At 36.5% G+C, this 22,163-nt stretch overlaps 2 protein-coding genes across 8 annotated transcripts in view; one reads left to right on the top strand and one right to left on the bottom strand.

Moving 5' to 3' along the window:
• The window catches only part of Plxnc1 (plexin C1), a 144,878-nt gene extending 134,265 nt beyond the window's left edge, over window positions 1-10,613 (top strand). The window contains exons 25-31 of the mRNA XM_046419305.1: window positions 740-771; window positions 868-975; window positions 2,177-2,340; window positions 4,140-4,287; window positions 6,662-6,802; window positions 6,892-6,966; window positions 8,136-10,613. Of these exons, the coding sequence (XP_046275261.1) occupies window positions 740-771; window positions 868-975; window positions 2,177-2,340; window positions 4,140-4,287; window positions 6,662-6,802; window positions 6,892-6,966; window positions 8,136-8,240 (773 nt within the window). The 3' untranslated portion in view covers window positions 8,241-10,613. The remainder of the gene's footprint in view (window positions 1-739; window positions 772-867; window positions 976-2,176; window positions 2,341-4,139; window positions 4,288-6,661; window positions 6,803-6,891; window positions 6,967-8,135) is intronic.
• A 536-nt stretch (window positions 10,614-11,149) lies between these two features.
• Window positions 11,150-22,163, bottom strand: part of Cep83 (centrosomal protein 83) — a 121,661-nt gene continuing 110,647 nt past the window's right edge. For 6 of the 7 annotated variants that reach the window (XM_046419311.2, XM_058571301.1, XM_058571300.1 and 3 more), the window contains 3 exons: window positions 15,546-15,649; window positions 12,769-12,958; window positions 11,150-11,788 (listed from right to left, as the gene is read on the bottom strand). In XM_046419311.2, coding sequence (XP_046275267.1) covers window positions 11,684-11,788; window positions 12,769-12,958; window positions 15,546-15,649 — 399 coding nt within the window. In that variant the 3' untranslated portion in view covers window positions 11,150-11,683. Of the gene's footprint in view, window positions 11,789-12,768; window positions 12,959-15,545; window positions 15,650-22,163 lie in introns of those variants that run through there. The other variant, XM_046419312.2, reaches the window with a different exon arrangement.

Here is a 22,163-nt window from a genome sequence, read left to right as displayed (position 1 = left end):
AAAAAAATCCAATGCCTTAATACCCATCTTCCCTTCCCTTTATCTTTTCTGACCACAATTTTGATTTCCCTGGAGAATGTCCTTACTCTATGCCACTCTTGCCTTGCCACCTCCTTGCCCTTCTTTCAGGTCCTAGGAGGAGCACACTCGTTTCCATCCTGGGGTCTTGGCCACTTACTTGGCTAACTCGTGAGTTCAGCTTCAACATCCCTTCCTTAAAGAAAACTCCCAGACTTAGATGGGTGCCTTGTTAGTTACTTCCTTGGCTTATAGTTCTCATATAATCCTTACCACCATTGTAATTAATTGTGCAATTAGTAGTTTCATGACTCTCATGGATTGTAATGTGCATTCCATTTAGGGCTGAAGGAGGTCCTCTCGCTCCTTGCCCTAAGCCTTGCAGCAACCCCTCTCTCCCCACAGAGGAGGTGCTGCAGGTATATTTGTTAAATGAAATATAACAAGGCTTGAGCCCCTCCTGCCCTGTCCCAGCAAATGGACACTCAGCCTGTTTCCACATTTCCAGGGACAGGGAACCTGCTTTCTGCTCTAGTCCCCACTCATCCTGCATTTACACTGTTCTTAAGATCTTAAGGTGCAGCATGGGAAAGGCAACAAGGAGGAGCTCTTGGTTTCCAGCACATGTGGGGCTTATCTTGAGAAGGCTAACTAGGCCTGGGGTGTTTATTTGTTTGTTTTTCTTAATGAATTATTTTCTCTCCCTCTCTCTGGCACTCAGATGTGGAGTACTCGGATGACCACTGCCATTTGGTGAGTTCAGGCTTTCTCTGCTCATTGCTGAATCACAGGTCTTCTGTGGCACAAATGGTCTCTTCAGGTAACACTTCTACTCCGTCTTCCCTCTAGATTTTACCAGATTCAGAAGCATTCCAAGATGTGCAAGGAAAGAGACATCGAGGGAAACACAAGTTCAAAGTAAAAGAAATGTATCTGACAAAGCTGCTGTCGACCAAGGTACACTTACTGTTCTGGGAGAGCTTTTACGGCTACCTTGGGGGTGTATGATGTGTTTGACTTAATTTCCACTGAAGTGTGAAAATGTTACAAATCCCTTGTGCCTTCTAGCAAAGCAAAATGAAAGTTTAAATTGTAAACACTTCCCATCTCCTTCTTCTTTTTATAAACTGCAAGGATAACAGCACTTTACAAATTTCTACTGTAAGTCTTCAATCAGGGATTTTAATATTGTTCCCAGTTCCTTACCCACCATTTCACTATTGTTATTTTTTAGGTTGACAGCATAATTATTCCTTTTTGTTTACTTGTTATTAGAGATAAGCAATAAACTTCCTTCTTCGAATTGCAAATAAAATGAAGGAGGGAGGGTGTCAGTGGCTATAAACCTGGTAAAATCTTACCAGGTTTTTTCATTTTAAAATTAGAAATTCTGTTCACATATAAGTGTCACATGGGGAAGCCACCAGAATACCAGATGAGGAGCAAATTTTACTTCATCAGGCTCTTAGTGACATTAACACAAGTCGGTGGTGATTTTTCTTTTTTTCTCCCTGGATTGACTAGCAATATAAATGCTACTATCTACACCTGGCCCTAGTGACTTGCTGGGCATGCTTGCTTCAGATTATGGATGGCAGGGAATCTGCTTAGAGTTTAGGAGATTTGTTTAGTGGGCAGAGGACAGCCTGAGCCTCTTGATTTTCTCAGCTTCCCCAGAGAGCGCAGCCTATTTGCTTTTCTATAATATACTCAAATGCTTTGGAAAGTACACAATAAACCCTATGATGAAAATACAGGCAGCAGGAAAAAATCTGGAAACAGAGCAACATTGCTTGAGTTTTCCAGGCTAAACATAATTAATAAAAGCAAAGCCTCCGTGGCTTCTTGGTTTATGTATACAGCCCTACAGCTGACAGCCCTTCCACTCCTAGAGATTGCCACCATCTCCTCTCTGTTGACTAAACAATGTTGCTAAGAGCAAGAGGCTTACCAGCCAAATCTAAACCTGGGCAAAGACTCCCAGGACCTTTGTCCCGAACTGTGAGTGTTGGCCTCATTTGACAGTTTTACATTTTCCTTCTCAGCTTGTTTTTCTCTGGTTGGCACATCATTTTCCCTGAACCTAGATTTGGTTTTCTAATGTTTTCAAAACCACTACCATATTTTTTAATTTCCCAAACCTCACGCTCTCTTTCAGGTGGCAATTCATTCTGTGCTTGAAAAACTTTTCAGAAGCATTTGGAGTTTACCCAACAGCAGAGCCCCATTTGCTATAAAATACTTTTTTGACTTCTTGGATGCCCAGGCTGAAAATAAAAAAATCACAGATCCTGATGTCGTACATATTTGGAAAACAAACAGGTGGGAATGTAGGTGATTATTGACATTTCCAAGAATCTAGGACAGAATATTAACTAAAAGGAGTGCAGAGATAGTTACAGAAGGATTTATTTATCTCTTATCAGAATCTTTGGGCTTGGTAAGCTATGGCATCAAAGTAGTTTCTTGCTTCTTTTTTGGGGGGATGAGGGATTGCACCGAGGGGCATTTACCTATGCAGCCACCCCCAGCCCTTTTTATTTTGAGTCAGAGTCTAACTAAGTTGATTAGGATCTTGCTAAATTGCTGAAGCTGGCCTCAAACCTCCTGCCTCAACCTCCCAAGCCACGGAGATTATAGGCGTGTGTCACCACACCTGGCTGCTATTTTCTATTTTTAAACAATGCATGAAACTGTTTCTATGCCAGGAATCCTGTTTTTTAGGATAAAATAAAGTTATCTTTAATGCATGAAAGAGGCTGTTTAGAATGTTAGACCAGCAAAGGATGAAAAATTAATATGTTGTGGTTTTACCATACTGTTTTTCCATTAGAGGAAACTTTTACTGGTTCCTAAAATAATCAATTACTTGGCAAATTTCAGGCTATCAGTGTATAGAAATTCATGCTTTTGTCAAATGCAGTACTCAGATAACATGAGAATTAGTTATTAATTGTAATGTGCATTCCATTTAGGGCTGAAGGAGGTCTTTTCGCTCCTTGCCCTAAGCCTGGCAGCAACCCATCTCTCCCTACAGAGGAGGTGCTGAAGGTGTATCTGTTAAATGAAATAACAAAGGTTCACATTGTTTTTTGTTATTGTTGTTGTTGTTTGTATTTTAACTGAAGAAAAGGTAGGGCATCCAGATATATTCTAGTGTCTTCTCAGAGAAGAAACACGGCTCATTACCTCTATTAGAAATACTGTGTGCTAGAATTAAATAAGACTCAGAGTTAAGTGATAGAACTTCCCATACAAGCTCAAGCCCCTCTGAGCACTGTCAGCCGAGTCATTTTAAACAGTTGTAAAAGTCCCAGAGTTGTAGGTTCAATCTTTTTTCATTAATCCAGGTCTGTTCCAGCTCTCCTCTGGCTCATTCCATTCCTGTGTCCTATCTTCTTGCTCCCAGGTCTCATTCCTCCCACACCCAGCATAGGTCCTGCAGGTCACCATTGCATGGTGAATATTGTGGCCTCTGAGCAGGGAAGCAACCAGGTTAGGAAAGCTATGACTGCACCAGCAGCCATGCGCCGTGGAGGTAGTAAGCAAGGCCATCGTTGAAATGGAGATCATGGAAGGACTCTGAAATGATCCCCAAGTTCATATTCACCTACTTACTTTGATACTAACAATGTGCCAAACACTATTGGGTGATGGAGGACAGTTATGAACAAAAGAGACAACCAACCCATGTCCTCCCAGAGCTTACATTCTGAAAAGGTGCAGACAGCAAGTCAAGTATGTCCACTGCAGTACACGAGGTGATAAGCAAATAATCCAGGCGAGAGTCGGTGGTGGCTTAGACCAGAGTGTCACAGAGAGGATGTCAGGTCCAAGAGATCTGAGTGAGAGGTTTTTACTGGTGACTATCATCTAATATAATCAAGAATTATATGGAGAAAAATCTTGTCCAGTCCCTGACCACTTTCAGACTCCTCTGGTCTGCCTTTCAGTAGCAGTCGGCTTAACCCTTTCTTGTTCTGAGTGACACTGCCTTGTGTGTCTAAGCAGATTTGTGTACTTCATTAAGGATGTAAACACCAGTTTATAAATTGATAAAGAGAACACTGGCCTCCCATGAATGGCCGTATTTGAGAAGAGATTATTCTCTCTTTGAACAGCCTTCCTCTTCGTTTCTGGGTAAACATCCTGAAGAACCCTCAGTTTGTCTTTGACATTAAGAAGACACCACACATAGATGGCTGTTTGTCAGTGATTGCTCAGGCATTCATGGATGCCTTTTCTCTCACGGAGCAGCAACTAGGGAAGGTAAGGCCCAGCTTCCGGTTTCTTGAACATGCTCCCAAGTTGGAAGCATTCTGTTTTGTAAACATTCAAGTAATAAGTAGTGGATCTAAATTATACCAGCTGAAAAGAAAAGTCAATCTTGGTCATTATAAATTTGCTTTTCTTTAAAATTTATCACATTTACTTTTGATCTAATTGTTTCTAAAGTGAAAACCAAAATAATTAGCCCCATTTTATTATAGAATTGTGCCTCTGAAAAACTTTACCATCAAGCAAATACTTTGTCTCCTAGAAAAACACTTGATGGGCACTGATAAACTACTAATCCAGAGTATGAAACTATTAATATTTGCTCAAGTTAATTACATCTGAGTATATTTTTCAGAAGTCTATTCTAATATAACAAATGGCTTATGGGGAAGAAAAATTTACCCAAGATTTCTAACAATATTAGTTTGTCAGTTTATAATCAAAGCATGAATATTGCTTTCCTATGGCTTTCTTTGTTGATCAAAAGGCCGAAGAAAGCAAAGATTTAAAAAAAAAAAAAAAAACAGAGCAAACTTTGAAAGAGATGTTTTAGTCCTTTCCGAGCACTCCAATATATATTAAACCAAGCAATATCTGTATCTAATGGATTTCAGAAAATCTTTGAACGGTGAGAAGTGGCTCTTTGGTAGGATTTTCAGAGTACCTGGAATGAACAGTGATTGATGTTTCACGGGTATCCCAGATCCCTCGTCATAATTTCAATTTTGTCACCACTCTTTCTGCAAAAAGACCCTGTTTTCACTGTTGAGTTGCCTGATCTCTCGAGCAGCAATCCTCTGTATCATCTTTGACTCTTCCTCCTTCCACCCTGTCCACTCTCTTCTCTACAGCACTTGTCCCTTCATCCCCTCTCCACTGGGATAACTGCCTCCTGATGAGTGTTCAATGCCCTTGCTGTCCACCCTGCCTCTCTAAACAACCTTGTTCCACTGTCTCATGTTATCTTTGTAAAATATAAATCTGAACTTGCCAGCATCCTGCTTAGGAAATTGAAAATGTTTCCATGACTTACCAGGGGAAGTCTTCACAGTGCTGCATGGCCCTTCCTGCTTGGCTTCAGGCGTCTTTTCTGGCCTCATTTTCTGGCATGCTCCATGTTTTAACTTTTCCACACATACTAGGAACTTGTTTCCACCCTTCTTTGCTCAAGTCTTTCCTGTCTCACAACCCCTCTGTCTGGTAAAATCCTACTCATTCCTTCATTCACAAAAATGATTTCCTGATGTGTGCCAGAAATCGTAGGAGACTCTGATCAGTGAACCTTTCCTGAGGCATGTTCCTCTGTGCCTCTTTATTCCACTAATAAAGTTCAACTTAGCAGGCAGCACCCTAAAAGACACTTAAATGCTTGTTTATAGTAAATGTTCTTTACAGTGTGCTAATTACTGATAAATTACTCACTGTAAATTTGTTCTCTCAACTAGATTGTAAGCTTCTCAAAGTCAGGTCATCTCTACACTTTCAGTGCCTGCCTAAATAGTCACTGAATTAATGAATGATCATTGCGGTTTGATTATTCCACTTAAACTTGATAAGAACACCTCAGAAATATCTCAGTCAATGCATCTTTCACAATGATTCATCCAACCATTGATTTAACCATTGGACTTTATAAAAATCTTTGGGACATAACCCCTATCATTTAACTCACCTATCTTCCCTGAGTAGAATTTTACATTTTGTGAAAAATCATGACTCCTTAAAATCTTCACTTATCTCATTTTTAAATATTCTCACCATTATAATTACATACAACCATTCAAACTGCCCAGGAACCTTTGCAAAATCAGTCATCAGGGCCACTAATACCAATAACCATGCACTTCCTTGAGGGAATTGGAAGATCTTTATAACCTAATGAAATGAGGGACAAGCTGGAAAATCTGCCACCACCAATTACTTTCCAGTTTTAGAGTTATATAAAGGGCTCAATCAGACCTACAATCAAGTCTTTTATAAATGCCAAAATTCACTGGTGGGTGAGGATGAGAGCAAATGTTTTTAATTCGGGCTTTTTACGACCATTAGTAATGAACTATGATTGAAATAAGTTCCATTGTTACAGTAACTCAAAATCATGCAAAAATAATAATTTTAGTTCTTTTATGAGAGGAAGGCAGAATATATTAGCATTTAATACGCCTGAAAATAACAGTGACTCACCAGAACTATCTAGATGGCAGTCAGTCACTCAGTCAACATTTAGTGAGGCCTCCTGCATGAAGCCTTGTTAGGTGTAATACTGGTTGGTGGTTGGGGTGTAGCTACACTGTACCGTTTTTACAAGTTCCCCATGTTTTTTCACTCTTTCGGTGGTGAATTCTTTTTTTTTTTTTTTTTTCAGGAAGCACCAACTAATAAACTGCTCTATGCCAAGGATATCCCGACCTACAAAGAGGAAGTAAAATCTTATTACAAAGCAATCAGGGATTTGCCTCCATTGTCACCTTTAGAAATGGAAGAATTCTTAACTCAGGAATCTAAGGTAGCATTAGAAACAGAAATAGGCTTGTATTTGGTTCCTTTTTAAAAAACTCATTTCAGAGTCTCTCAACAAGACTTTCTTTGTTTTAGAAACACGAAAATGAATTTAATGAAGAAGTGGCCTTGACAGAAATCTACAAATACATCGTAAAATATTTTGATGAGGTAAGATTTTATTTAACATCTTTTAAAGCTATGAATCAGCCACAAGGATTTGGTTATAGCGTTCTGTGGGTCTCAGGACAGTTCTGGCATCCCAAACAGCCAGAAAGGGAGGCCAGGAAGCCTGCCTGAGATGGGGGATCCTGGCACCAAGCCAGACCCTGCACACGGCTGCCCCTCTGATAGATCACGCTGCCCACATTTGGACCAGCCTGAATTTACATTTGAGTTCATGGGGCCTACAGCCACACTGACTCAAGCTAACTTTAATGAGTAATTTGTGGCCCTGTAAATGGGGCCAGCTTAAGCTTGATTGTAGTCTGCTAAAAACGAAAGCTAAGCCTGTTAAATCGTCTAGATTCTATATTCAATAGTTGTAGGAAATTATGACATATTTCTAACTTAAGCAACTATTTCAATAACAAATGTTTTAATTCAGGCTTTTTACAACCATTAGTAATGAACTACCATTCTCCTTTATGATTAGTTCTCCTTAATCTGGATGCGATGTTTCCAAATAAATGTTAATTCCCCCTTCCCTGATTCCCCCCCACTCAGTCATGCTGGGACAGGCTATCCATGTCACTGGTGAGAATAGCTCACCAATTCCATTTGCTACTTGAAGATCAAGTGAAGCGCTAAGGTAGGGTAGAGGCAATGAGTTCCTTAAACATGATAAGCATCCCTCTTATTCCAGGGGTTAGGGGCGAGAAGGGACGCACTGGGGAGGGGAGGGAGAGGAGGGACTAGGCTGCCCAGGAGGGGAGGTAAGGGAGGGAAGTTTTCCTCTCAGACTAGGATACCCCTGCCTGCTGCATTTAAGAAGAAATACTTGCCTGCATGTTGGCTGCCCAGGAATGCTTGCTGTGCTTGGAATGGCTGTGATATAATGCATAAAGTAGGGCCTGGGAAGTCTGGCCCCATATTTGTAAGCAAATAGTTGGTATTTTCTTGTGGGCTTCTATTTTAAGCCAAAGTGTTGTTGATCCTGTGATAATGACTTAGCAAAACAACTTGCAAAGTGAGTATGTAAATGATCGAAGAAAATGTTGGCATCTGTTTCATACAGATTTTACCCACTCACAGCATCAGGAATGCAAAAACAAAACAAAAAAAAAGAATTGTAATGCTAAAACCATAATATCTAAAATAACTGTTCTAATTGTCAACAGATTCTAAATAAACTAGAAAGAGAACGAGGGCTGGAAGAAGCTCAGAAACAACTCTTGCATGTAAAAGTCTTATTTGATGAAAAGAAGAAATGCAAGTGGATGTAAGCACTCTGGGCTTGGCTTAACCTGGCAAAGTTCTTCAGACGACTTGGGAGCAAAATGGCTGCTTGAGCTACTCTGTGTCGTTAATTTTTAAGTTTGCACATGGGTTCCACTTTCAGCACTGTCTTTTCAAGAGACCAAGGCACATGCACAGCTTTTAGAAAGCATATCAACCACTGTGCCTGTATGTATACCGTGGGAACCCTTCTGTAAATAGAGTCGAAGTGGTTGTTGCAAACAGCCTCCTTGTTTACAGAGAATACAGGGCCAGTAAGCAAGTGTCAGTATTGTAATTACAGTCTCCACTTAAGCACAATGTTATCTAAGTGGTTTTGTTGGAAAACTACAGCTATGTAGCACTTGTGACTACACTGCACCTCTGCAGAAAAGGGATACTCAAAACAAAATGTGAAATGAGTCATTTGGAAACAAGGTGGGGGTGTTAGGGCAACCTCGAGGATTTGCAGCATTGAAACTTTCCCTAGTAGTTCTTGGAAAAGCTGACCGCAGAATTTGGTAGTGTGTACACTTAGCATTTGTGAGTGTGTGTGTGTGTTTAAACCAAAAACTAACAGTGTTGCAGCATTGTTGAAAGGGCTCGTGTTTTTCAGCGGTCACCAACTGCACTCCACCGAACTCACCTCCATTGCATCAAGGAGCTCTAAAGCAAGGAGAGTGAGTGGGCTTTACTGAAATGCAACAGCATTTTACCCACTGTGTCCTAATGTATGTTCCTTTTTTATCTTTTCATACTAAATGTATTTGATAGTGGACATGTTGGGTATTATATAAATGAAAAAATTGTTTATTTCTGTTGAAAAACCTTGATCAGAACTATCTGTGGAAGTGTAAGTCACTCCTCTAATCCTACATTTCTATACTAGTGTCTCCTTGCTTTAGATTTCTGGTGAACCCTGTGGTTATAAATACTTGTGTGTGATTAAAAAAAAAAAGATACATTTTGCGTTTCATCAAACTGTTGTTCACACTGGAGTATTATATATAAATATATATATTTGAGGCCCAAGGCCTGAAAAATATTAGTATACAACTTGGTATCTTAGTCTTACTATGTACTTTTTGAAAGTATTCCTTACAGGAGAAAGAATATAAAATACCCATTTTATTCATGCCTTTCTTTTTAAACAATTCCCTTTCCAGTTATATTGTAGTCTTTTTATTGCTGAGTTTTTTATTCCTGAATTTTTGCTGCTCATGACCAATTTTAATACCACTGTGTTTTCCTTCTATTAAATCAGAAGTAAAAAGTGTTAATTGGCAACTCTCAAGCTTTCCTTGTGGCAGGCACCTTTTACCCTTGGTGCTCCAAATCCCTAATCTAGGATAGAAATTTTTTCAAGTAGCAAATAAACCACTGATCCCACATTCCTTAAACCCATTTACCAACACTGTATGGAACATCAGGATTGAAACGTAAATTCATTAGGAAAACGCAACTCATATTTGCTCCTTAATATCTGGTAAACTGTGAGAGAGGTGACACCTCATCAAACAGTTAAGAGAAATAAGCAGTTACTGCCCTGATACACACATTCCCAATCCTATCACTTTTGACCACTGTCTGTCCAATGGACACATCTCAAAAATACTACCAAATAGATTACTTGTAGGTCTAAAGGTGAGAGGTCTGGTCCCCATCCAAAGCTGCTACAGTCTTCAAAGAGGTGAAGGCATTCATAAGAGAACTGTAAGAGTTGAGAGCCAAGGGTAGGAGAGTTGCCCAAAAGACTTCCCTTCTCCAGGGTACAGAAAACTCGAAGGATCAGCGACAGCTTTATTTATCTAAGTACTTACTAAATGCTACACGAGGATGTTCCTGTCCAGCTCTGGCACATGAGTCCTGTGTGGAGAGTTACCTCCTCTTCCAGGTACTGTGCTGTTAGAAACTTTGGGCAAGTCACTTACCTCTTTGTGCCTCGATTTCTGTATAATATTTCTAACCTACCTCACTGAGGTGGTGTGAAGATTCACTAATGTATGTAGCGTGTTTGTCAATCCACCAGTGAAGAGCACTATCTAGATCACATTTTGGATCACATTAGCCAAATGCAGTAAATGGCCAAATCAGATGTGTGCTGAAGACAATCAGTCACTGGGTCTACATTAAACAGCAACTAGAGAAACAAATGGCAAACAATATTTTTAAGTTTCTTTGCATATTTTTTGGTGCAAAACAATTCATTTATAAACTTTTTTTTCTAACACTAGTGTCTACAGCAGCATTTAAAAAATTAATTCTGTTATCTTTTCCATATTAGGATTTAAAGTCTATTTCTTATTGTATACCTGATTGAAGCTGTTCTTGGAGATGAATGTTTTAAATGTCTATATCCAAAAATAAACATTTTGATGTAATTATGGACTGTTTTGGCTTTTTTGTTTCCTCCTAAATTTTCTAGTTACAAGTAAACTTAAATTTCTTGCTAAATGATGCTAAGGGTTGCTCAATTACATTCCTATCCTCCACTATCATCATAGATTTTTGACTGTGAAGACTTCTGGATAATGAATTCTCCATTTAGTTTGGCAGAGTTGAGCTTTGCCTTGTTGACATGAATTTACTCCAGAAGAATTCCTTGAAAAGATGTTACATAAGAAAGCTTCCAAAGGATGCATGGTGAAAAACAAGGTAAATAATGACATACTTAGGGACACACAAATAAAACATAATTATTTGATTTGATCCAAAATAATGGGAAACAAAGTTAAATAATAATACTTCTAGAGAGATCCCACTGGGTTCAAGTTATGTGATCAACAGCCTTTTTAAACAGCCACAGGATTTAATTATCTACTGATTCCAACTCAACAAAGCCAAAATCAGTGAAGTCTTCTAAACTGCTAAACATACACTCTAAGATCAAAAAATTAAACACAAACACAAAACAATATACTTAGGTAGAAAAATATTTATTAAGCTCTTTAATAAATTATGTGTACACAGCTTTTAGAAAAGGTAGCCTTTTGAAATAAACATATGTATTTAGATACCTTTAAAGATTTTTAAAATGTACCTTTAAATTGTCATCTTTTTTCCAAAAACTATAACTCTTGTATATTAGTAAAGCAGTTTACTGACGTTCTTATTGTCAAGCACCTCAGAGATGAAAAAAAAGAATTCAAGATGGGTATATTTCAGGCAAAATGCCAAAAAAATTTAGAAGTGAAAATTTTAAAACTTGATTCCCTATTTATTATTTATTTTTATATTCAGATATTATATATTGTAAAATAATTAGTCATCAGTATAATCGGAAAATCTGAATATCATGCAATGCAGCATGTAGCTGATACCTTTTCTAGAGGCACATTTAAGTATTTTGGCAAACAGTAATAAAGTATATCAATGCCATGTACATTAAAACTGCATGCTTTATTGAGTCTCTTTATTTCACCCCTTTTGATCTGCCTTTTATCCAAGAACATCATTCCCCAGGAGATCCTAGTTCTTCTAGTTGTTTTCTTTGTGTTGTTTCTAGTTCTTCCAGTCTTTTGCGAAGTAGCGAGAGTTCCCTTTGATGCTGTTCCTCCTTAAAAATGATGTAGGAAAGCACAGTGAAAGAAACTGTCAGGAAAAAAAATTAAAATAAAAAAAGTCCCTGCTGGACAGTAGCCTTGCCTGCCTTTCTTATATAGGCCCACAACAACCTGGCAGGGAAATGATGTCCACTTTAGCAGTCTAAAAACAGACTACTATGGGTGAAACAGTATACTAACTACTGCTTCTCTCCTGCCTCAGGCTCTACCCTTAAGCAAAACCCACAGCCTATTCTTTGCTAGGTGTAAAATTCACTAGGGAGGAAATTAGAAATACTAAGACAAGGCCAGGAATATTTACATGACAACTTTCAAATGAGACTGGTTTTAACAGCTGTTTATTATAAACAAAGCACTTGGTCTGAGATTCAGTTCAGTGGCTAAAATCTTCCATGCTTACAATATAAAACATAATTACTTATTAAATGTCCATCTTCTGAAAACCAGCTAATCAATTTGATTCCTTCAATATCTCAGGGGCCTGACATAGCAGAAGTAGCCCAGATTTTGGAATCACAGGATTTAGGTTTAAAACTTAACTTTTTTATTAAGCTATGACCTTAGGCAAGTCATTCCACTTCTATGACTCAGGTACTTCATCTGTGATTTGAGAATAATAATACCTGCCTCAAAGTTTTTTTCATTAATGTTAAAATGTATAGAAGATGCAGAGTGCACTGCATTAGTAAATGCTCAGTAGTAGTGAATGAACGAGCTACAAACTCTAGCCCAAAGACTCATTTATCAAGTCTCCTATCTATTGCTCAATAGGAGATTTTACTCCCAACACCATCATTTTAAAGGGATGGAACACATTCAAGTCTACTTTTCAGCACATTTCTATGATAAATGAAAGAAGAAAAGTTAACAGTGGCCTTAAATGGATATGCCATTTTTTGTGAATAAGTTTTATCTCTGTTTACACATTATAGACATGTTTGACTTTCTCTTCTCCTAAAATAAATGTTCATACCTGCATATGTGGAGGAAAGGACAGTTCCATGCCTGGAACCATGGCTGATGACTGCATGCTAACAGGATTGACAGATGCTATTGGAGGCATGTTAGGAACCAAAATTAGACTTCGAAATTCATTATGTCGTCTCTGTATATCTTTTAGTCTTTTTTGAAGCCTTGTATATTCTTCAAATGGAACATTTTGTCTTAAATAGAACAAAAGAAAGTGTTTTTTAATAGTTATACATTATTGAAAAATAGTATAATTCATAATATAAACTGGAACAGAAGAATTTCTAAACTATGATTTATCTGTATATAATATATAAACATCTACTTACCTAGAAATATAAACATGACATCTTAATTATATATATTTACTAGCACTAATTTTAAGATTTTATTTGCCAATTAATCAAAGATTTAAAACATTCTGAGACTTTTTTTACCTTCATTTCCACAGTCTCCTCAATCCCCTGCTACTGATCAATAATGAGACTAAAAAGGAAATTCTTTAAACCACAAAAATACCTCATAGTATAGGAGGGATAAATTTATGAAATTGGCATCTTTTAGGTGAAATATGGCCAAATATAAATAATTACATATAGTTCAGCCTAATTTTTAAAATGTAGGTATATTATTAACAGATATACACACAAATATAAAAATATAAAATATGTGTGTGTGTGTGTGTGTGTGTGTTTAGTGTTTATCCCTGAGTCCTCTTGGCACACTGCTCCTTAAAAACCCTTGGAATCTTGAACTGAAAACAGCATCTTTTTTATGATAATGAGATGATTGGTGGCTGGGGATCCTAGAATGCTTCAGAATGAAAGCAGGAAATGAGAAAGATTAAGACTTAGTTCAAGAGTTGGAAATTGAAGCTCCAACTCACCTTTACCACAGGAAAGAGAAAGAAGCTAAAGGTTGAATTAATTATCAATGACCAATAATGTAAATACTCATGTCCACATAATGAAGCTGCCATAAAATAACCCAAAATAGCAAGAGTTTGGAGAACTTCTGGGTTGCTGAACATGGAGGTGCCTTAGAGGCTGGTGCACCTACACAGGGCATGAAAGCTTATGCCTCTCCCCCATACCTCTTCCTTCTGGTTGTTCATCTGTATCCTTTGTAATAAATGGTAAGTGTAAGTAAAGCATTTCTAAGGTCTGGGAACTGCTCTAGCAAATTAATCAAACCCAAGAATAGGGTCATGGGAATATCGATCTATAGCTTGTCCATCAGAAGCATAGGTCACAGCCTGGGATTTGTAATTGGCATCTGCAGTGGAAACAGTCAACCTGTCAACCAGTGGGGATTCAACGTGATAATGTTAGAATTGAATTATAGGCCATCCAACTGATGTCCATTGGAGAGTTAAATGACTAGTATAAGGGAAAAACCTCCATACACCTGGTGTCAGAGTGTTATGTTGACTACATGAGTGAGACAAGGCAAAACACTGCTTTTCCCTATCTTCTATAGTAATTATAAAGGTGAAGCAACCTAACTTAAAAAAAAAAAATGATAAGAGGGAAAAAAATCTAACTTTTTAGGTCTCCACAGATCATTATCATCTTTTTGGACATGACACTCCTTATGAATCACACCAGTTCAATCAAATAAAGCTTCAAAACCACTCCAAGTCCTGAATCAGCCAGTCACGGTGGCACATGCCTATTACCCCAGCAACTCGGGAGGCTGAAGTAGGAAGATCACAAGTTCAAGGCCAGTCTCAGAAACTTAGTGAAGCCCTGCCTCAAATTTCAAAAAGGGTTGGGGATATAGATCAGAGGTAAAACAACCTTGGGTCCAATCACTAGTACCAAAAAATAATACTAGTACCAAAAAGAATAGATGATCTGAACCACAGCTGTCCAATCTTAAACTGATAATACTTCAATATTAATGGTTGTGAAGGAGGTAGGAAGGTGAATTTAGTGGCTTCCTACTTTGAACAAAGTATTACAAAGTTGGCATGAATTCCACAATCTGGAAACCTTGAGTAATCACCAACTGTGGTGTTGTTCACCTTATGTTAAAAATTACAACAAAGAACACCAGCACATATCACAAAACATCACTGCATGATATTACAGGCAATTTCCATTACAAAAAATCTAATACTTGATTAAAGTACTGAAAGCTACCACTACTTAGCTGAATTCAGAATATTTTTTTATTATCTTGAATTAAATACAATACCAAATCAATATAATACCACTAATGCCAATCCAGTAAAGTAAATCTTATCTGTTCAAAAAATGCTAAGGATGCTGATTATTAGCTATGCTTGGATGTGTCTACAAAATCAGAAGCAATAGCCCAGTAATATTTCTCCACCCTAGGAAACCAAAAACTGACCTTTGATTCAAAGCCATGGCCATGATTTTCAGACCTATACAATAGCCACAATTGTTTTGTTAGCTTAGCAGAATTCACACACTCCTAGATATTCACATACTCCTAGAATTCCTGAGAATTCACACCACTCCTAGATATCAAAGCCAGTTACTATACCAAAGCCAGTGACTAACCTTTTATGTCAATCTTAACCATAATTCAAACACCTGGCACTGAAACTTTCTGGTTTAAAGGAAAAGTCAGTCAGAAAGAAAAATAAAAGGTAATGCATTCATGGATATCAAATAGTTTTACATATCTTTTTAAATATATATTGTAAAAGAAAACACAGTATGTTCTCAGAAACAAAGTTCTATGACATCAAAATAACTACATGGTGTGTATATATATATATATATATACACACACACACACACACATTACCTATTTAACACCTGATTTTCTGTTTCTAATTCTTCTTTCTTTGCCTCCAAGACTTCTACTTTCTCTTGCAATCTCCTCAATTTGTTTTCATGAAGAGATTTTCTCTAGAAAAGAGGAAAACAGATTAATAAGTATGTTATTACATAATTTACTATTGAAGAAAACTACATAGTGAATATTTTACATTCCAATTTTTTTCTTTTAAATGTAGAGATGAATGTTTTAGTGAACACTAGGAACAAAAATTAGTGCATATAGCTCTTACTGAAAATTGCAAAGATAATAAACCACAATGCTACCGCATATCCTCAAAGTGACAAATTATAGAATTATTATGAATACCAAATCAGAAAATTGGTATCAATAACTAAATTGCTGCAAATAAAAAATCTAAGGAGAAAAAAGAGTCAAATTTTTCTAGTGAGGCTGCCCATCTTCTGCAAAAGAATGTTCATTGCTCTATATTGTCCCAGAAGACTTGTTTAAAAGAACCGAAACAAAACTGAAAATTAAAAGCATGTTTGTAACTGATAAATTACTACCAAAATTAAAGGATTAGAAAAAGCCAAGATAGAATATGAATGCCATCTCAGTTTAAAAGTCTGCCATTCCAAATAATTATTTAAAAGAAAAAATTAACTTTACAATATACAAAGTGAAGTTTCTAAAAGCAAACATTATAAAATTTCAATATATAATGGTAGCACATCATGTGTCCATTCACGTGTCCATTCACTTGTCTATTTCTAGAATCTATTCTGTTCCATTTGTCTACTTATCTACACTTATGGCAATACCACATTGTCTGAATTGCTGCAGTTAGTAGGTGTTAATTAATACTTGATTAAAGTACTGAAAGCAAGTCCTCTAGACTTATTGTCCTTTAAGATTACCTTGGTTATTCTCCTTCATATTCTAATGTAAACTTTAGAATCTACTTCCTAATTTCTACAGAGACTTGCTGGGATTTTGGCTAGGATTCATTTAATTTATAGATACAATATATAGATAAGATCAAGAACATGGTATAGTTTTCTCTTTTAAGCACTCATTAATTTTTCTAAGCAATATCCGTATTTTTTAAATACATAAGTTGGATACATCCATGTTTCATTATATTTATTCTTAGGTATTTGGTTATAGGTATTTTTTTTCTTATTGTGAATAGCATTTAAATTTTTAAAAATTATTTATTATATTGAACACATCTTTATTTATTTAATTTCATGAATTATTTTATTTATTTTCTTTTAGAGGTCAAAGTTCTCATTCCTTTTTTAAATTGATTTTATAATTTTTTTTAATACACGACAACAGTGGAATGAATTACAATTCTTATTACACGTATAGAGTACAGTTTTTCATATCTCTGTACATAAAGTATGTTCACGCCAATTTATGCTTTTATACATGTACTTTCTTTTTGAATTACAATTCTTAATACACATATATACCACAATTTTTCCTATCTCTGTTTGTATATAAAGTATGTTGACACCCAATTCAAGTCTTCATACATGTACTTTGTATAATGATGTCCATCACATTCCACCATCCTTGCTAATCCCCTGGCCCCTCCCTTTCTCTCCCACCCCTCTTCCCTATCTAGAATTAATCTAATCCTCTCATGTTCTCCCTCACTACCCCACCTATGAGTCACCTTCCTTACATCAGAGAAAACATTTGGCATTTGTTTTTTTGGGATTGCCTAACTTCAGTTAGCATTATCTTCTCCAACACCATCCATTTATCTGCAAATGGATGATTTTGTTCTTTCTTAGTGCTGAGTAAAATTCCATTGTGTATATATGCCACATTTTTTAATCCATTCATCCACTAAAGGACATCTAGGTTGGCTCCACAGTTTAGCTATTGTGAATTGTGCTGCTGCTATAAACACTGATGTGGCTATGTCCCTGTAATATGCTGTTTTTAAGTCCTTTGGGTATAGACCAGGGAGAGGAATAGCTGGGTCAAATGGTGGGGTTCCATTCCCAGACTTCCAAGGAATCTCCATACTGCTTTCCAAATTGCCTGCTCCAATTTGCAGTCCCACCAGCAATGTATGACTGTACCTTTTTCCCCACATCCTTGCCAACACTTGTTGTTTGTCTTCATAATAGCTGCCATTCTGACTGGAGTGAGATGATATCTTAGAGTAGTTTTGATTTGCATGTCTCTGATTGCTAGAGATGATGAGCATTTTTTCATATATTTGTTGATTGATTGTATATCCTCTTCTGAGAAGTGTCTGTTCAGATCCTTGGCCCATTTGTTGATTGGGTTATTTGTTTTTTCGGTGTTTAGCTTTTTGAGTTCTTTATATACCCTAAAGATTAGTGCTCTATGTGATGCGTGAGTGGTAAAAATTTGCTCCCAGGATGTAAGCTCTCTGCTCACCTCACAGATTGTTTCTTTTGCTGAGAAAAAAACTTTTTAGTTTGAATCCATTGCATTTATTGATTCTTGATTTTAATTCTTGCGCTATAGGAGTCTTATTAAGGAAGTTGGGGCCTCATCCCACATGATGAAAAGTAGGGCCTACATTTTCTTCTATTAGATGCAGAAATCTGGCTTAATTCCTAGGTCCTTGATCCATTTTGAGTTAAGTTTTCTGCATGGTGAGAGATAGGGGTTTAATTTCATTTTGTTGCATACAGATTTCCAGTTTTCCCAGCACCATTTGTTGAAGATGCTATCTTTTCTCAAGTGCATGTTTTTGGCACCTTTGTCTAATATAAGATAATTGTAATTTTGTGGGTTAGTCTCTGTGTCCTCTATTCTGTACCTATGAGTCACCTTCCTTACATCAGAGAAAACAATTGGCATTTGTTTTTTTGGGATTGCCTAACTTCAGTTAGCATTGGTCTACTAGCCTGTTTTGGTGCCAATACCATGCTGTTTTTGTTACTATTGCTCTGTAGTATAGTTTAAAGTCTGGTATAGCGATACCACCTATTTCACTCTTCCTGCTTAGAATTGCTTTAGCTATTCTGGGTTTCTGATTTTTCCAGATGAATTTCATGATTGCATTTTCTATTTCTATCAGGAATGCCATTGGGATTTTGATCACAATTGCATTAAACCTGTAACATGTATGGCCATTTTGACAATATTAATTCTGCCTATCCATGAGCAAGGTAGATCGTTCCATCTTCTAAGGTCTTCTTTGATTTCTCTCTTTAGGGTTCTGTAGTTTTCATTGTATAGATCTTTTACCTCTTTTGTTGATTCCCAAGTATCTTTTTTTTTTTGAGGATATTGTGAATGGGGTAGTTTTCCTCATTTCCTTCTCAGAGGATCTGTCACTGACATATAGAAATGACTTTGACTTATGGGTGTTCATTTTATATCCTACTTTGCTGAATTCATTTACTAGTTCTAGAAGTTTTCTGGTGGAGTTTTTTGGGTCTTCTAGGTATAGAATCATATTGTCAGCAAATAGTGCTAGTTTTAATTCTTCTTTTCCTATACTTATCCCTTTAATTTCTTTCATCAGTCTAATTGCTCTGGCCAGTGTTTCAAGAACTATGTTGAGTAGAAGTGGTGAAAGGGGGCATCCCTGTCTTGTTCCAGATTTTAGAGGGAATGCCTTCAATTTTTCTCCATTTAGAATGATGTTGGCCTGAGGCTTTGTGTAGATACCCTTTTACAATGTTGAGATATGTTCCTGTTATCCCTAGTTTTTCTAGTGTTTTGAACATAAAGGGATGCTGTACTTTGTTGAATGCTTTTTTGCGTCTATTGAGATGATCATATGATTCTTATCTTTAAGTCTATTGATGTGATGAATCACATTTATTGATTTCCGTATGCTGAACCAACCTTGCATCACTGGGATGAACCATACTTGATCATGGTGCACAATCTTTTTGATATGTTTTTGTATTCGATTTGCCAGAATTTTATTGAGAATTTTTGCATGTATGTTCATTAGAGATATTGGTCTATAGTTTTCTTTCTTTGAAGTGCCTTTGTCTGGTTTTAGAATCAGGGTGATATTAACCTCATAGAATGAGTTTGGAAGTGTTCCCTCTTTTTCTATTTAATGAAATAATTTAAGGAGTATTGGTATTAGTTCTGCTTTTAGTTTTAGTTCTGTAGAACTCAGCTGTGTATCCATCCAGACCTGGGCTTTTCTTGGTTGGTAGTCTTTTGATGGCTTCTTCTATTTCATAACTTGATATTGGTCTGTTTAAGTTGTGTATATCTTCTTGACTCAATCTGGGCTGATCAAATGACTTAAGGAATTTATCGATGCCTTCACTGTCTTCTATTTTATTAAAGTATAAGATTTCAAAATAATTTCTAATTATCTTCTGTATTTCTGTAGTGTCTGTTGTGATATTGCCTTTTTCATTACTTATGCTTGGTAATTTGAGTTCTCTCTCTCTCCTTCTCTTCATTAGCATGGCTAAGGGTCTGTCAATTTTATTTATTTTTTCAAAGAACAAACTTTTAGTTTGGTCAATTTATTCAATTGTTTTGATTTCAGCTCTGATTTTAATTATTTCTTGCCTTCTATTGCTTTTTTTTCCTTCTATTGCTTTTGCTGCTGATTTGTTCTTCTTTTTCTTCTGTTCTTTTAATTTGTTGACTTTTTCTTCTTTTAAGGAATGAACTCCATGCAATGAATTTTCCTTAGTACTGATTTCATAGTGTCCCAGAGATTTTGTTATGTTTTATCTGTGTTCTCATTTACCTCTAATAATTTTTTAATCTCCTCCTTGATGTCTTCTGTAACCCATTGTTCATTCAGTAGCATATTGTTCAGTCTCCATGTAATACAGATATTTTACTCTTTATTTTGTCGTTGATTTCCAATTTCATTCCATTATGATCTGATAAAATGCACGGTAGTATCCCTACTCCTTTACATTTGCTAAGAGTTGCCCTGTGACATAGTCTAATGTCTAATTTTGAGAAGGATCCATGTGCTGCTGAGAAGAAAATGTGTCCGCTTGATGCCAGTTGATATATTCTATATATGTCAGTTAAGTCTAAGTTATTAATTGTGTTATTGAGCTCTATAGTTCCTTTATTCAACTTTTGTTTGGAAGATTTGTCCAGTGGTGAGAGAGGTGTATTAAAGTCACTCAGGATTATTGTGTTGTGGTCAATCTGACTCTTGAACTTGAGAAGAATTTGTCTGATGTACATAGTTGCACCATTGTTTGGGGCATATATATTTATGATTGTGATGTCTTGTTGGTGTATGGTTCCCTTGAGCAGTATGTAATGTCCATCTTTATCCCTTTTGATTAATTTTGGCTTGAAGTCTATTTTATTTGATGAGAGTATGGAAACCCCTAATTGCTTCCGCAGTACATGTGAGTGGTATGATTTTTCCCAACCTCTCACTTTCAGTCTGTCTATATCTTTTCCTATCAAATGAGTCTCCTGTAGGCAGGATATTGTTGGATCTTTTTTTTTTTTAAATCAAATTTGCTAGCCTATGTCTTTTGATTGGTGAGTTTAAGCTATTAACATTTAAGGTTACTATTGAGATATGGTTTGTATTTCCAGCCATATTTGTTTATTTTTGTTATTTAATTTGACTTGGTTTTCCTCTTTGATTAGCTTTTCTTTTAGTGTACTACCTCCCTCTGTTGGTTTTTCATTTCCTCTTCATAAAATATTTTTCCAAGGATGTTTTGTAGTGCTGGTTTTCTAGCTGTAAATTCTTTTAACTTTTATTTATCGTGGAAAGGTTTTATTTCATCTTCAAATCTGAAGCTTAGTTTTGCTGGATACAAGATTTTTGGCTGGAACCCATTATCTTTCAGAGTTTGAAATATGTTGTTCCAGGATCTTCTAGCTTTCAAGGTCTGTGTTGAAAAAATCTAATGTTATCCCAACTGGTTTACCCCTATATGCAATCTGATTCCTTTCTCTTTTGGCTTTTAAAATTCTCTCCTTATTCTGTATTTTGGGCATTTACATTATTATGTGTCTTGGTATGGATCTGCTGTTATTTTGCACATTTGGCATCCTGTAGGCTTCTTGGATTTGGATTTCTGTTTCATTCTTCATATATGGAAAGTTTTCTGATATTATTTCTTTGAACAGATTGCTCATTCCTTTGGTTTGGACCTCTAGGCCTTCCTCTATCCCAATAGCTCTTAAATTTGGTCTTTTTATGCTGCCCCATATTTCTTGAATGTTCTGCTCATGTTTTCTGCTCATTTTTGCTGTGCTGTCTATGTTGTTTTCAAGTGATATGCTTTGTCTTTGTTGTCTGATGTCCTATCTTCTAAGTTGTCTACTTTGCTGGTGATGCTCTCATTTGAGTTTTTAATTTGGTTTATTATTTCTTTCATTTCAAGGATTTCTATTTGGTTTTTTTGTATAACCTCTATCTCCCTGTAGAGGTGACCTTTTGCTTCTTGGATTTGTTTATGTAGTTCATCGTCAAAGTGATCTTTCACTGCCTGTATTTGTTCTCTAATGTCTTCTTTGAGATTCCAAAACATTTTAGTCATGTATATTCTGAAATCTTTCTCTGTCCTCTTTTCCACTGTAGCTGTTAATTCTTCTAATGATATGTTGTCTTGAATTGTTTGTGGTACTTTCTTCCCTTGTCTTTTCAGGTTGCTTGGTTTGTTTCTTTCCAGCAAC

This window comes from Marmota monax, unplaced genomic scaffold (genome assembly GCF_021218885.2).
Source record: "Marmota monax isolate L192 unplaced genomic scaffold, Marmota_monax_Labrador192_F-V1.1 WCK01_AAM20220418_F8-fsc00036, whole genome shotgun sequence".
Taxonomy (NCBI): Eukaryota; Metazoa; Chordata; class Mammalia; order Rodentia; family Sciuridae; genus Marmota; species Marmota monax.
This window is presented reverse-complemented; position numbering and strand designations above follow the sequence as displayed.